At 38.6% G+C, this 16,263-nt stretch overlaps 3 protein-coding genes across 5 annotated transcripts; all 3 read right to left on the bottom strand.

Annotated features, from left to right (window-relative positions):
* Window positions 1-2,195: 2,195 nt before the first annotated feature.
* Window positions 2,196-4,559, bottom strand: LOC139786668 (uncharacterized). Of its 3 annotated transcripts, none has more exons than XM_071725798.1 (4): window positions 4,065-4,559; window positions 3,706-3,813; window positions 2,868-3,185; window positions 2,196-2,395 (listed from the first exon to the last, which is right to left on the bottom strand). In XM_071725798.1, exons 1-4 carry the CDS (start codon window positions 4,251-4,253, stop codon window positions 2,339-2,341), a joined length of 672 nt encoding a protein of 223 aa, XP_071581899.1. In that variant the 5' UTR covers window positions 4,254-4,559; the 3' UTR covers window positions 2,196-2,338. The 3 variants fall into 3 exon arrangements, with proteins under 3 accessions (XP_071581899.1, XP_071581898.1, XP_071581900.1); XM_071725797.1 differs by having other exon boundaries at window positions 2,196-2,506; XM_071725799.1 differs by having other exon boundaries at window positions 2,196-2,628.
* A 7,576-nt stretch (window positions 4,560-12,135) lies between these two features.
* Window positions 12,136-14,602, bottom strand: LOC139786667 (uncharacterized). The gene is made up of 4 exons (XM_071725796.1): window positions 14,516-14,602; window positions 13,252-13,854; window positions 12,461-12,893; window positions 12,136-12,387 (listed from the first exon to the last, which is right to left on the bottom strand). Exons 2-4 carry the CDS (start codon window positions 13,527-13,529, stop codon window positions 12,136-12,138), a joined length of 963 nt encoding a protein of 320 aa, XP_071581897.1. The 5' UTR covers window positions 13,530-13,854; window positions 14,516-14,602.
* Window positions 14,001-15,511, bottom strand: LOC139786666 (uncharacterized). The gene is made up of 2 exons (XM_071725795.1): window positions 14,184-15,511; window positions 14,001-14,103 (listed from the first exon to the last, which is right to left on the bottom strand). Exons 1-2 carry the CDS (start codon window positions 15,219-15,221, stop codon window positions 14,065-14,067), a joined length of 1,077 nt encoding a protein of 358 aa, XP_071581896.1. The 5' UTR covers window positions 15,222-15,511; the 3' UTR covers window positions 14,001-14,064.
* Window positions 15,512-16,263: the final 752 nt, after the last annotated feature.

Raw genomic sequence — 16,263 nt, forward strand, 5'->3', positions numbered from 1 at the left:
TTAGTAAAACTCCCCATTTTAGATAGGTATATACCCATCTAAATGAGTATCTCTTCATACTGCATAGGCATTTCCGTATGTCTCGTGAGTATCTACCCTTTCAATTCCCTTTTTAAGTATCTTCCCATGAGCATCTCTCTATGAATTTTGCGTCTTTCCTTTTCCCATATATTGGATATATAAGAATGTTTGTACTGCCTAGGAGTCTCTTCATTAAGATGTGTACAAAACAGTGTGTGTGTGTGTGTGTGTGTGTGTGTGTGTGTGTGTGTGTGTGTGTGTGTGTGTGTGTGAGAAAGAGAAAGAGAGAGAGAGATATATATATATATATATGAGCAATGAAATAATTAGGAAAAAACCATATTAATAAATTCAGATAATAGCTTCTACAGTTTATATTTTGCATACACTTTATTAAAAATTTGTATTAATACATGTGTTGTACATTAATATAAAATAATGTGTTAAATAATAATGCATAACATGATTGATATATATGCATAACATAATTGATATATACTACAAGATAATAATATAAAAGAAATACAAAATAATACGTACCAAAATATAATACATACGTTAAATAATACGAATAAATTTATTATAGGGTGCAGTAATATACTTAGAACAAGAAATTATAGATTAATAAGTTAATAGATTATAGATTAATAGGTGAAAAAAGTTTAATATACAAGCAAATTCTCATCAATCACTTAATCTTTTTCATAACGATTAGGAAAATCAGTAACATAAGTACGGTTGCCTACAGTCATTAAAATGGATTTAGCATGTATATCATTAGCATTATATAGTTTGTACTCGCCATACGGAAGTGGGGAACATACTTTGATATGTAACGCTTTAGCGCCATATTGGTGGGCAACAATTACGTCATTGTGCTCAATGTTTAAGTTACAAGTTAAAATAAAAACAGATTTTTGATGAGTATGTTTATCAGTCAGCATCACAATTCTTTTAATAATTGCATATTTTCCGCTAATAAGTCTAACAACAGAATCGTTTGACTTTGCACCCTGCCTTGCATAGCATTTAGCGTGGTACTTGATACTATCTTTGATCATTCTTTCATATGTGGTATTTATTGGTTCATACTCGGAATCTCGAAATGCTTGACGCTCTTCATCTGATAATGGCACATACTTGTGTGCTCCGAAGACAGTGATTGAATTAACTTTGTAAGCTTCTTTTACAGTTCGGTAACACATCAAATCCGAACAGTAAGAAAGCACATCTTTTTTGACATTATATGACTGTATAATGTTTGGTAGTATTCTGCACATTGAATATTTTTCAGCAATTTGGCTTGCTGTTCCTCTTACTCCTTTTATGAGTTTCATCAAGCAACCGTTTCCGGTTTCGAAGGAAAATGCAGAGTAACACCACCATGGTCCCATTAATTTTACCATTTTTCCCATGTGCAGAAGCAAATGAGTATTAAAATGCATGAGTGATGATCCATACAATTTCATCAATTCGAGAACATATTCAACAAGAAACCAAGTTGCCTTCTGTAAGTCATCATTGCTAATATTTTCACTCAACAAAATATAGGATGCTGATACTAATAAACAATGATGCTTTAAGTACCGCATAGGAAGTATATCAATTAAGCATGGTAAACTGTAATATAGTAACCAAGACCGCCATTCATTCGCTTTCCAATGAACACGATCAGTAATACTTCTTGGTCGCCTGGATATTGATGAAGGGGGACATATATTAAGAAGTCTTTCGTCAACTATGGCCTCTTTATCTTTTAAGAAAATGATTGACTAGCAGGTGATTCAAACCATAAAAAAGTCATAGTCTTGACAACACCAAGTAATACTCCATGCATGTAGTCAATTGCAAATCCGTAAACCAAATTAAAATAACTAAGAATCCAAAAAGCATTTTTTCCTTTTATTCCTTTGTAATCATTCACACCTCCTGGACGTAGTTTTCCCTCTCTTCTTAAACTCTCTGCCAATTCCATTTCTTTTCTACATTCTTCGTCATTTCTATCAATAACTTGGAAAACTTTCTCTTCCTTGGAAACACGATCTATTCCATTTACTGTGTAGGAGAGACTAAAGTCATCCATCATATAAACATCGTCATTCATAGGATATTTTGCATGCATTCCATTCTTCTAATACAATTCCAGGATGATAACAATAACCACAACCAAAGTATCCGTTGAATTGCTTTATATTTTGTACAATCGGTTTTGCCTTAGAGTCCAAAACACCAGCAAATAATACAATTTTGCTGTTTATCAGTTCTCCCGATGGTGCTTTCCAGTCTAAGCCATCATTATACAAAACTTTTGCCTCTTTTACAAATGCAGAAAGGAAAAGTGGCATATCTGGCTCATTTCTACCGAACCAAAGACCTGCCAACATGGAGTTATTTTGATCAAAACGACAAGAAGGAGGAAGCTCATTTATGCGAAAATGGATGGGCCACAAAGTATTTTTACTTCCAGAAAATATAACCGCTCCATCTGTTGAAAACGATAAGCTCAAACTAAAACGGCTTGAAAGCGTGCCATTATCAATTAGTTCTTTATACATTAATCCATCAAAAATGTCACTAATGACAGAGTCGTCTTTATCCCGATTCCATCTATATTGAATAAGTTCCAAAATTTCATTCGTGTTTTCAAGAAAAAAAATAAGTTGATGTTTGACAGGCAATGTTACAAAGAAGTGACCGTCATTCATATTTTTGGTGCTACTTTTTCTATTACAAACAGGACATTGCAAAAGATTAGTTTTTTTCTTTTCACTTTTTAGTATTTCTTTAATATAGCAATTACAATCGGGACAATAGAAATGAAAAGAGTAGTTAATGCTCCCAAATACCTGCCGAAACATATACTTTGTAGTTGGGATAAATTCATTATTCAGCAAACAATTTACAAGTTTGCATAAGTCCTCTGTGGCTGTAGCTGTTAAGCTGTGTCGAAAAGAAAAGTTCCAAATAAGCAACATAATCTCGAACTTGGTTCTTCTTGCATTTAAGAAAATTTCTTCTTCAAGATGCAGAAATTTCTGTCCTCCAATAATGAATTTCATCTTATTATCAATTAAGTTATCTGGATTATCAAAAGCACCACTGCTGTGTCCTTCGCTGTGTTCACTTGAATCATCAATGCTCAGAAATGTAGCACTAGAGTCACTCTGAAATAAAAAGAATCAAAAACGAATAAAAAAACGTGAATATCAATTAAATCAATTTATCAAGTCTGCAGTTTTTTAGATTTAACAAAAAACAAATATTAAATATGTTATACCTGCTCAAAGAATTAAAAATTTTTATTGTATATTACAATAAATTTATTTTTCATTATGTATTAATAAATAAAGTAATTAAAATAACTATATACAGAATATGTCCAATTTTAATCAATCACCCCCAAAAACATTTTTATTTTTTATTATTTATATAAGCAATCATTGCCACCATCTGATGGCCTCCTTCAAGCCATGCAATTTATGTCTGAACCATTTTGCTGTACAATCAAAAATAAAAAAGTTTTTAGGGGTAATCGATTAAAATTAGACACTCTGTATATATATACATATAAGATAAGATAAAGTATAGTCACACAAGTTAATTAAACAAATACTTTTTATTTACTCAAAGATATGGAACTATTCATTAAAAATATCTCATTAAACACATAACATTGATACGTACCTCATCACTGACAGAGTCACTGCACAAGGATGAAAAAGTTGAAACTGTGTCCATTTCATCACTTGTACTACAGACAGTATTAAAACTGCTGTTAGGATCCAAGTTACACTAAAACAGAATAATTTTAGTACATTATGATATATCACAACTTAGGGCCTGCGCACAATAGGACAAATATTAAATATTAAATATTAAATATTAAATTTTACACAAGAGAGAAAGAAAGAAAAGATCTTTTTTCTCTTTCTCTCGTGTATAAAATTTAATATTTAATATTTAATATTTGTCCTATTGTGCGCAGGCCCTTACACTATATGATGAAATCAAGGAACAGATTTATGCAATGAATATATACTTACTGTTGCAACCGTTGTTGAACATTCTCCATATAAATTATTATTCTTTAAAGCAGCTGTAAATTGCACCTGGTCACTTTTATTTTCCTGTAGTTTGTACCTACAGGCTGTAGATTTTGGTGGCTTGGGGATAGGATCTTTTAACCATAAACGATACTGACGTCTAGATGCTTTGCTATTTTCTTGTGGCATGATACTTGCAGATCTCACTTGGCATAAAAAATTAATATGCTCGTTATATGATCGCAGGCTGCGGTTTCATGCAATTAACAAATTTAAGACACAGATTAATTATTTGAGGTTAGCATGCTGTCAGTGATCTTTTTAACATTCAGTCTTTAATATTTAATGATATTTTTAATATTTTTATACATAATATTTATATACATATGTCACTTTATAAGTTTGTTTAATAAACTAGAAAGATTGCAGTCGAGCTAATTTCAATAGACAAATGTTGTTGATACACATGAATGTTACATATACACGTTCCACATGAAAATCACGTGCTCTATTGTAGTATATATTCTGCGAGAAATCTGCGCATAGACGGGCAGAGTGGGGAGAGCGTGACGCGTTACTATACGCTCAGATAGTCCAGTCAAAATACGATTAGACCTAGAAAAAATTGCAACACAAGGTTTTATTACGTCATTGTGTTCAGAAAAATATACTGAACAACATATTCAAATTCCGCCATTTTCCGCTATCCCTAAGTATGTTTTTTATTAACAATTTATAAACAAATTCGTTTTTTCTCCACAAATACGATGAATTTTGAAATTTTTGTAGAGATCAAAGTTGTAGAACAGACAAATATCTACAAAAAATGTTCTTATGAGTTTTTCGAAATATCTCATATTATTTGAGATATTTGCAACGGAAGCTCAAAACATTATAGCGCTGCGCGCTTACGGCCAACATTAGCCAGATAAATTAGCATCTGTTTCCAGGGTGGCCACAAGGAGGCTGTTGGCTCGATTGTCACCCCATTTTTTGTTTTTTTATTGTTTTTGTCAAATATATATATCTTTTTATAATCCTACATATATATATATACAGGGTGAATTTTATTTCGTGAACCAGTCTTTTACCATCAAAGGCGAGATACCGACCGTACTTGTAACTAACTTATCGGCTGTGGCGTACGTTGAGCCGCGCGAACCGAAGTCCTTTTGAATTCAAGCGCCTTAAGAACTATAAATCGCATTACGGGCAATATGTAGTACGCTCGAAGCTACATTTACTCAATAAATTAAAGCGGGAAAATACATATTCTTATAAATAGAATAATTGCATGGCTCTATTTCTCTATAAGAATAAATATTTTACCGCATATTTTTTGCGTATGAAAATAATTGCTTAAAAATTTACCTGATTTCACGCTTTTAGACTTCTTTGGTATGTAAGACTCAAACAGAAATATGTTAAAATCATATTGCGTAAAAGCACATACGGATATAAAAAAATATATCAGCGTGTGACATGCGTAACATGTTCACAACATATTTCTATTTTTATTTGAGAAAAGGCTCAAAATGACCCCCTTCCACTTTTTCACAAAGTACTGCTCTGTCCAAGATTGCCTTATGTACCCGGCGTAAGGTCTGAGGACGAATTGCACGACAAGCTCGTACAATTCTATCCTTCAGATCTTCAGGGCTAACAGGTCGCGTAGCGTATACCTGCTGCTTCAGATAACCCCATAGGAAAAATCAAGAGGTGTAAGATCTGGTGAACGCGGTGGCCATTCGCGGGGACCATGAAGTCCGATCCAACGGTATCCGAATTTCCTATTTAATAACTCTCTTGTTGCCTTGGCAGTGTGTGCAGGATGGCCGTCCTGCTGGAACCACATATTAATACGTGATTCCAGTGGCACCTCATCTAACAAGGCAACAAGTTTATTTGTAAGGAAATTTCGGTATCTTTCGCCATCGACCTTGCCATCAATAAAATATGGACCTATGATGTGATCACCGAGAATACCCGCCCAAACGTTCACCGACCACCTGACTTGAGAATGTGCTTGTTCCATCCAGTAGGGATTCTCTCTGGCCCAATAACGTGAGTTATGGCGGTTAATGATGCCATTGTTTTGAAAGGTACATTCATCAGAGAAAAGAATGTATTTGGAGAAGTCATAATTCTCCTCACTCACATTAAGGAGCCAACTACAATACTCCAGCCTACGGGGTTTATCATTAGCATACAATTCTTGGGTCAGAATAACTTTATAAGGATGGAAGTGAGCCGACTTTAGAGCCTTACATACCGTTGACTGACTAATTTCTTGGTAGTGTGCTATAGTTCGGGTACTTGTTGTCGGATAGTCCATAACCATTTGCTCAATTGCCGCTTTGTTTATTCGCGGTGTTCGTCCTTTACGAAAATAATAAAACAATAATAAAAGTACATAATATTTACAAATAATAATACGAGTATACATAATATTTAAAATATTAATAGAAAATTTTGTAAATAAATACCTGGACGCTTAACAGGTTTAAATTGACCAAATTTTTGCAACCGCGACTCCAGCCTCATAAAAAATACATGATCCGGATGCTTTCGCTCTGGATATGTTAAAGCATAGGCTCTTGTGGCTATTCGTGGGCGTCGATTGTACTTGCCATAAAGCAATATCATGTCTGTCATTTCGGCGTTCGTAAAATTGTGTGTCATTTTCGTACGATCTTTACTTACACGAAATGTTACGAAACGAAGCAAGAGAAACGATCTCACTGCGAATGTCGACGTGTACAAACAAAAGAACGTAAAAACAAATAAACACTTTTGGTGCTGGTGGAAAGTACACTTTTTTATGAAGTTAGAGTTTCCGAGTATCTTAGAGCATAAGCTGTCGTAGTTTCCCGCGGTAACGAAAAGTAAGAAAATGTAAAAACGAATATCGACAATCCTTCTGCTTGGAAACTGATGTTCATTTGTTTTTACGTTCTTTTGTTTGTACACGTCGACATTCGCAGTGAGATCGTTTCTCTTGCTTCGTTTCGTAACATTTCGTGTAAGTAAAGATCGTACGAAAATGACACACAATTTTACGAACGCCGAAATGACAGACATGATATTGCTTTATGGCAAGTACAATCGACGCCCACGAATAGCCACAAGAGCCTATGCTTTAACATATCCAGAGCGAAAGCATCCGGATCATGTATTTTTTATGAGGCTGGAGTCGCGGTTGCGAAAATTTGGTCAATTTAAACCTGTTAAGCGTCCAGGTATTTATTTACAAAATTTTCTATTAATATTTTAAATATTATTTATACTCGTATCATTATTTGTAAATATTATGTACTTTTATTATTGTTTTATTATTTTCGTAAAGGACGAACACCGCGAATAAACAAAGCGGCAATTGAGCAAATGGTTGTGGACTATCCGACAACAAGTACCCGAACTATAGCACACTACCAAGAAATTAGTCAGTCAACGGTATGTAAGGCTCTAAAGTCGGCTCACTTCCATCTTTATAAAGTTATTCTGACCCAAGAATTGTATGCTAATGATAAACCCCGTAGGCTGGAGTATTGTAGTTGGCTCCTTAATGTGAGTGAGGAGAATTATGACTTCTCCAAATACATTCTTTTCTCTGATAAATGTACCTTTCAAAACAATGGCATCATTAACCGCCATAACTCACGTTATTGGGCCAGAGAGAATCCCTACTGGATGGAACAAGCACATTCTCAAGTCAGGTGGTCGGTGAACGTTTGGGCGGGTATTCTCGGTGATCACATCATAGGTCCATATTTTATTGATGGCAAGGTCGATGGCGAAAGATACCGAAATTTCCTTACAAATAAACTTGTTGCCTTGTTAGATGAGGTGCCACTGGAATCACGTATTAATATGTGGTTCCAGCAGGACGGCCATCCTGCACACACTGCCAAGGCAACAAGAGAGTTATTAAATAGGAAATTCGGATACCGTTGGATCGGACTTCATGGTCCCGGCGAATGGCCACCGCGTTCACCAGATCTTACACCTCTTGATTTTTTCCTATGGGGTTATCTGAAGCAGCAGGTATACGCTACGCGACCTGTTAGCCCTGAAGATCTGAAGGATAGAATTGTACGAGCTTGTCGTGCAATTCGTCCTCAGACCTTACGCCGGGTACATAAGGCAATCTTGGACAGAGCAGTACTTTGTGAAAAAGTGGAAGGGGTCATTTTGAGCCTTTTCTCAAATAAAAATAGAAATATGTTGTGAACATGTTACGCATGTCACACGCTGATATATTTTTTTATATCCGTATGTGCTTTTACGCAATATGATTTTAACATGTTTCTGTTTGAGTCTTACATACCAAAGAAGTCTAAAAGCGTGAAATCAGGTAAATTTTTAAGCAATTATTTCCATACGCAAAAAATATGCGGTAAAATATTTATTCTTATAGAGAAATAGAGCCATGCAATTATTCTATTTATAAAAATATGTATTTTCCCGCTTTAATTTATTGAGTAAATGTAGCTTCGAGCGTACTACCCAAGCAACACAGTATCGTTCAAAATACGTTTAATAAACGTCAAAAATTTATTTTAAACGTATAAGTCGAGAAACAAAACGTTTAAAATGTAACACGTTTTTTTAAACCATTTAATAAACGTTATAAGAACGTTTATTAAATGATTTAAAAAAACGTGTTATAAAATCTTCTAGGCACTTTTACACATAATTGTAATAAACGTTACAAAAACGTTTTATAAAATCTTTTTTTCAACAAATTTATTCTTCTACGTAATTAGAATAAAAAATTATGCATTACAAATAAAATGTTTAATTATATTTATAAGTTAATTTTCAGAACGTTTGCGTATAACTTTAATTATGTTAATTATAAGCAGAAATAAAGTATACATATATATACGCGCGAATTATTCGCAATACAAGTTATAGTTATATATATGACAAAAATTTCTAAACATATAGATAATTTCTTTCTCGGTTCGCGCCAACCGAGCCACTCGGCAACTCAAGTGTCTCTAGTAAATATATCTCAGTTCAGTGGCGCTATCCGACGTAGTCATATGGTAACAACCATGCGCATGCGTTTTACTCTTGGCGCAGTGTTGATATTCAGAAACGCGGGCTTTCTTTTGTTTTCGTCTCTCTCGCCTGACTTCGTCTCGTTTTGCCTGACTTGTGCTTGATGTGCGTTATTTAGTTCCATGAACACAAGTAAAATATTAATAAGGTAAATTATTTGTTGTGCTGTGCGTATTGTGCTACGATAATTGTTTGCTCATAGGGGGTTTTTTCAATTATTTCTCGGGTGAGGATGGTCAGGTGTCTTCTACCCAATGGTAATTGACACAAACGATGTAAACCTAGATTGTATATACAACTGAATCAAATAACTTTCCCAATTCCTTTAAAAAATTTTATAATAATGTGTAAAATTTTCCAATTCTGTCTCTTAATAAGGTTAAAAATGTCTATATGGGTCAGAAATCCAACAGCTCTGAGTTCCGCATCCATATCAATTCTCAAGTCGTCGTATCTTCTACATTGTAGCAAGACGTGTTGCAAATCCTCAATCTCGTAGCCACAATCACATCTCTCGCTGTCAATATAACCTTTTCTGTACAGGGAAGATCCCAAATTGAAGTGGTTGGCTCTCAATCTATTGATGAATGTGACAAAGTATCTTGCCTTGTTAAGACCCCAAAACCACGGCTTCGTAGTACTTTGATCGTAAAAGTTATTGAAATAGAAGGATCCTTTAAACGCAGACTCCGCAACGATCGTTCTCTGTGTAGACTCCCAAGTCTCCCGCCTGACACGCATCATAATGTCCCCCACCGGAACCACAATAGATGGGTCGGCCTCCTCGGTAGCCGCCTCCCTCGCCAACCCGTCAGCCATCTCGTTTCCAGTGATACCAACATGCGCTGGAATCCATATCAGTATAACTCTCTTCCCACACTCATGTACCAAATCATAAAGCAAGAGCCTAGCTTCCGTAATATATTTATTTTTGTGCACATTTAGGTGATTATTGTTAATAGATTGGAGAACTGATTTACAATCCGAAAAGATCACAATATCACGTTTCCTGTGTGTACTCTGAAGTAGAACAAGCTGCAGAGCCGACTTAACCGCAAATGCCTCAGCCGTGTAAGACGAGCACATAAAAGGCAGGCTCATTTTGTAGGCAATATCCTGATCACAAATGATCATACTGGCACCAGTCGAACGCTTCGCCTCATCATAAGAGCCATCCGTAAAAATGATCTCCGGGGACTCCAAATTATATTCATCAATAACCTCCTGAATAAGGATGTGGTCCGGATATTTTTTATATTTTCTGGTTTTACCAATTTCAGTATCCACGATAGGCAGGAAGGAGTGGGCGCCATATGGCCCCCGAAAGATCTCAAACCCACGCGAAGGTCCCAATGCAGCCCTGTAAGTCTGGGCTTTCCTCCAGATATCAGAGAGGAGAGAAAATCTGTACATAGGCTGTTTGTATCGGCAGTAGCTCTCCATGTCCGACATACGCTGTAATTTTTGGCAGAGACCATTCCGATTGTAAACGATAGTTTTATTTACAAAATTACTACCCAACATAAAGGCTCGATCTCGTAAGGATCTCACTTTAGCCTCAGCAACAATGACATTGTTAGGTGAGCTGTTGCGGTAGCCCAGAGCAGTGCGAATGCCCATGTACTGGGCTCTCTCCAGTTTAAGCTGGAAAGCAGCATCCCTGGGGAAATAGATAAAGTTACCGTAATCAGTAACGGATCTCACTAGGCTTTTGTACAGCATAAGGGCAGTATTGACTTCCATGCCCGTGGAGACTCGACATAGATATCTCAAAATAGAGTTGGCCCTGTTCACCTTACCCCTAACTTCCTGTACCTGGCGGTGGAAACTCAGTCGACTATCAAGCCAGATGCCCAAAAATTTCGCACTATTGCCATTAAAGACCTCCACATCTCGAATCCGGATGCTGAGCTTCCTATCTGTGTAACCACTCCTGGAAAATTCAACCAGGACGGTTTTTCTCGGCTCAAGATCCAGACCAATCCTACTAAGTCTCTCCGCAACAATGTTAACGGCCCGCTCCAGTAAGAGACGGTTGCGCTCACGGTTAATACCGGAAACATAGAGCCCGATGTCGTCCGCGAATTCCACGGCCTCAACCCCTTCAGGTAGATCAGCACACAAGCCCTGAGTAAACAAGGAATACAATGCCGGACTAAGAACGGCGCCCTGCGGGAGCCCTCTATAGACAAGGCGATCCACGAATTCGCGAGAATTAACAATGAATCTAACCTTTCTTCGGTATAACCACTTACTAATGAATCTGATTATTCCAACGGGGCATTTTAGCGTCTTCAGTTTGTCCAGCATGATGTAATAGTCCACACAGTCGTACGCCGATGCAACATCTAGGAATGCAGCCAGTGTGTATTTATCCTCGCTAATAGAAGAGCGGATGTCAGACGTAATACGGGCCAGGTTGTCGGCACATGATCTTCCACGTCTAAAACCACTTTGTGATTTACTAAATTTCTCCTCCTTTTCAGCCCACCAGATCAGTCTCTCGTTAATTAACCTCTCCATTAGTTTTCCAACACAAGAAGAAAGGGAAATCGGTCGAACCTTCTCCCGACCGACCTTGTCGATAAACACGACCTGGTACGCATGCCAATCTTCCGGTAGAACACCGGTAGACCAAACCGTATTGAACAATTCCAATAAGCATATCCTGGCAGAATCCGGGAGCAATCTGAGCATCTTGTACTCAACACCGTCAAGACCCGGAGCAGAATCCCTCCTGACCATATCAATAGCTCTCTCTAACTCTGCACGGGAAAAGGGAGCATCAAGGTCGCCATATCCCTGACACCCGTCGGGGGCCTCTATCGGTTCACAGCCCACGGAAGGGGGGGCAAGGCAATCTATGGATTTTCTGATTTCAGTTTCCCTGTTGGTAGTTTGCCACTTGTTCCATTCAATGTTCTCCCTTGAATTCTTCATGATGCGAATCGTATTCCAAACAAAGCTCAGACTAGTAAATCTATTGATTTCACTACAGAACTTCTCAAAGTTGTCCTTTTTTTTTATTTATAGTCTTCTTAGCCAAAGCACATTGCCTCTTATACTCAGCCCATGAGTGTAGACTCTTGAGCCTCTTGAAATCGGAAAAAGCAGCCTTTCTAGACTTAATGACTTCGTCGCATTCTGCATCCCACCATCTGTGCGATTCTCTTCCGCTTATCCGGGTCATCTCGAATAGGCTCAGTGTTGAGGCACTTCCTGCCAGAGGCACGGGCGACGGAATTTTTAAGAACATCTATAAAATGATTATAATAGTAATCAAAATTCGAGTCAAAAAGGTTGAGATGCGGAGAGAGTGAAGAATTGACCTCGTCAGAAACCAGCTCTTGAAAACGAGACCAGTCAGTTTTCTTGGTAGAGATTCTATTGGTAATTTTACGATAAACCTGAGTGTGGTAATCGAATGTAAAAGTGATAGGAAAATGGTCGCTACCCCATGTCTCATCCATCTGTTGATAGTCGATTCTGTTGACTGCACCGCCAGAGCAAAATAGCAGGTCAAGGTTGGAGTCACGCTGCCCGGTATATCCCACACGTGATTTGGTGTCGGTGTTCACACACAGAAAATCCTTATCACTCATGATGTCGAATAAGACATCACCGCTATCATTATTGGAGGCACAGTTCCACAGGGTGTTGTGTGCATTTAGATCGCCGAGAATAACCGTATCCTCCTGATGTCCACGTACAGAGTCAAACACAGCACGGAAATCGTGTCGAGCAATAGTAGACCTTGGGTGTCTGTAAATGGCAACAATGTTAATATTGCGATTAAGATTCTTAGTTTTGATGCAGACTGCATCATATCCGACCGGCAGTCCAACAATCGGTATGACGTCGAACTCAACATGAGATCGCACAGAGACCGAGACGCCACCGCTACCAAGCAGATTTCTACTATGTAAAGTTCTAAAGCCCGAAAGGAAAACATGCCGCGCACCAGTGCATCTAGTCTCCGTGAGGACGACAATGTCGAAATCCATAGCGTGTTTAGAGAGCTCATTACTGTGGCTTCTATAACCCTGGCAATTCCACAGTAGTAGTTTGAATTTAATATAGAGGACGGGGGAGCCTTACGTCTCCCCCCACGATAGCCAACCTGTCATTCTCGGTGTCCAATTCCTGCTCTTGAAATCCTAAACGTACTCTGTCGCGCTGGGGGGGACCACGTCTTGACCCATATCGAGAATCAGCGTTCATTAAAACATCCATCAGTCTATCCCGGGCCTCCGGGATCCTTTGCAGCAGGAGAAGGATTTTCTCAATGGTGTCATTTATATAAGAGCTGCCCTGAGAGTGGGCAGAGTCATCTTGAGGGGACTCTTCCTCTCTAATAACCTTCGACCACGCTGCGCCATTGCGAGCCGCAGAAAACATAATTCCTCTCTTTTCTTTATTAATATCACTAGCCCTAGTATCAAATTGCTTATAATAATTGCGGGAGGCGTCATATGATACGCTCCGTTTGTCACTAGATTTATTATAGGCCCGGGGATAAGGCTCCCGGCTGTCACTTATGAAATGAGGAGTAGGAGAGGGAGAGTGAGCCTCCCAACTTCCTCGTCCCTTAACTCTAGCCGTCTCAGAATAAGACTTCGTCCTTGGAGGCTCCGGTAAATTTGGCCATGCATCTGGATAAAGAATCCTGCTTTGATACTTCGGGGGAGGGGGGGAGTCTCCAACCTCAACGATCCGCCTCGCCCTATGGAAAGAGACGTTTTTATGAGCCATAACAACATTAATATTCCTAGTTTTTTCAAAAGCGGGACAGCCTCTAAATGTCGACCTGTGTTGATCCCCGCAGTTACAGCAACGCTCAGTTTTGTCGCATTGACCGTGTGCTTTGTCTCCACATATGATACATCGTGTCTCGGACTTACAAGCGATTTTAGTGTGACCGAATCTAAAGCAGTTAAAGCACTGCCGGACTTGTGGTACATATGCCCGAACTCTGAGGTTAACACCATAAGAAAATATGTTGAGATCTCGAATACAATTATCATTGAAGGTAACAAGAATATTGTCTGTTACCGATAATATAGATTTCTTATTAACTGGGTCCCACTTCCGTCGGTACATACGCTCCAGCTTAGTGATTTTGGACCTATCACCTATTGCCGACCAAAGATCGGGGATTGACGAGGGCCAATCTGATATAACGCCCTTACAAAAAATTAAACGTTGGTCCAAGTTAGCTTTTAACTTGACCGGGTCCTTAAGCTTGTCGATCCTATCTAGAGCGATATTAGCGTCCGCAAAGTCCTTAAAATCAGCCTCCGCGGTGAAATGATTCACCATTGTAACCGATGTAGGGCAAATCTTGAGATCGGATAGAGTCATCCATATTTTTATAAGATTCCTACCTTTTTTATTTGAGGTTTGATCGGGAGGGAGTCGAAGGGAAATCCTAGCTATTCCTCTGAAATCGTCCTGAAATCTGGTAATCCTCTGTACATTAGTCCCAGCCGGATTTATGGCATCTTCCCTTCTCAAGGTAGAACCGCATACAATGAAAGACTCTCTCTCCCCCTCCACAGACTCAGGCACGCTATCCACAGCCAAGGCACGTGCGTCCACAGTCGCGCCATCGATCACACCAACATCACGTGAACCAGTACAACGCGCCGCATGATCTGCATGCGAGGAAGGGCGAAGATCACTTTCTTTATTCGGAGGCGCTTGGTTTACAAAAAGTTCGCAGCCCCGATTATCACTTTGACTAAGGCTCGCGATCTCCACTTCCATATTATCCTCCCCGAGGGGAATATCCGCGTCGCTAATACTATCTCCCTGCATCCTGAGTGTCTCGTCCATCGGCGTCCTAACGGGCGTATTTTTACGCATCCTTATCACTTGCCATTCCGAATCAGATCGAGATTCCTCAGAGGCGCGGTCTCTGGCGAACTTGTCGAAGTCCTGTTCCAAAACGTCCGTTTTCAATCTCTTGTTAGCCAAGAGTTTTCCGTCCTCCGAGGAATGGTGTCCCTGACGAAGGCGGGACTGTCCGTCCGTCGAATCCATTCGGGTTCTGGTTGGAACTAAATCGCTCCCCCTCCGAGAGGGGAGCATTAATATATAATAATTATACGCCCACCCGAGAATACGCCAAGGATAAGCCCCCAAGACAAAGGATCACGCGTCACAAGCAACTAGGTAAAGGCAAGTTAAGCGAGAGCGCAGTCAAACACGTCCGTCTCGCACCACGGCTCGAGCGGAACTCCTGTTTGCTCATATAACAATAAAAGGTTACAGGAAAAAAAATTGTTTATTATGGCTCTTTCTAAAAGACAAAGAAGTCGACATTTCGCCAAAGAAGCATGCGAAGAATTGAAACAGATAGAATCTTATCGTAGAAAAGAAGCTAATTGTAATTTCAGTGATTCCGATATCGAAACCGAGTGGAATGACATGTGCTTAATTGCAACTAAACACAAGTTGCAGACAGATTGTTTAAATATATCCTCGACTTCTCAAATAGATAGTGATTTGAACGCTTTGCACCGAAATCTTTTTGCTAATCGAAAAAGACACTGACGAATACAGATATCTTGGAGAATCAGGCACAAAAGACTAAAACTTTCCAACTGTAAATAATACAAGATTTTCTTGAATTGGGCAATTAAAACAAAATACCTCATTCAGCGTTGTGAACGATCTTTTAAGAGGGTTAAAGAAATATTGGTCTTCCTGAGCTTCCGTCTGAGTAAGACATACTGACACTCCCAGAACATTATATTTTAGTTGGAGGCACTTATGTTCATTATAGCTTATATTGGGCACTGAAAAAACCTTGAAAAGTATAATGATTAAATGCAGAATTCTGACTGAAATTTACCTGATTGCAAATAAATAATGATGGACTCCTCTATCAAAGAGTTCTAAGAGTCTTGGCCCATATTCTTAAAGTTGTTGGAACTCAGTTATCGAACCTTTCGTATTGGAGCGTTTCAGGCAATAAAAAGCCGACACCGCTGGATCAATTTCTACAAGCATTTCTCATTGAGTACATGAAATTGTACAACTAGGGTTTTCTTTACAAAATCGAAGCTATTTTGTACGATTGAACGCAATCCTTGCTGATACTCCTGCTCGAGCATATTTATCTGTTGTG

Source organism: Temnothorax nylanderi, unplaced genomic scaffold (genome assembly GCF_030848795.1).
Source record: "Temnothorax nylanderi isolate EJ_2023f unplaced genomic scaffold, tnyl_v1.0 TNYL_tig1106_pilon, whole genome shotgun sequence".
NCBI classification, from domain to species: domain Eukaryota; kingdom Metazoa; phylum Arthropoda; class Insecta; order Hymenoptera; family Formicidae; genus Temnothorax; species Temnothorax nylanderi.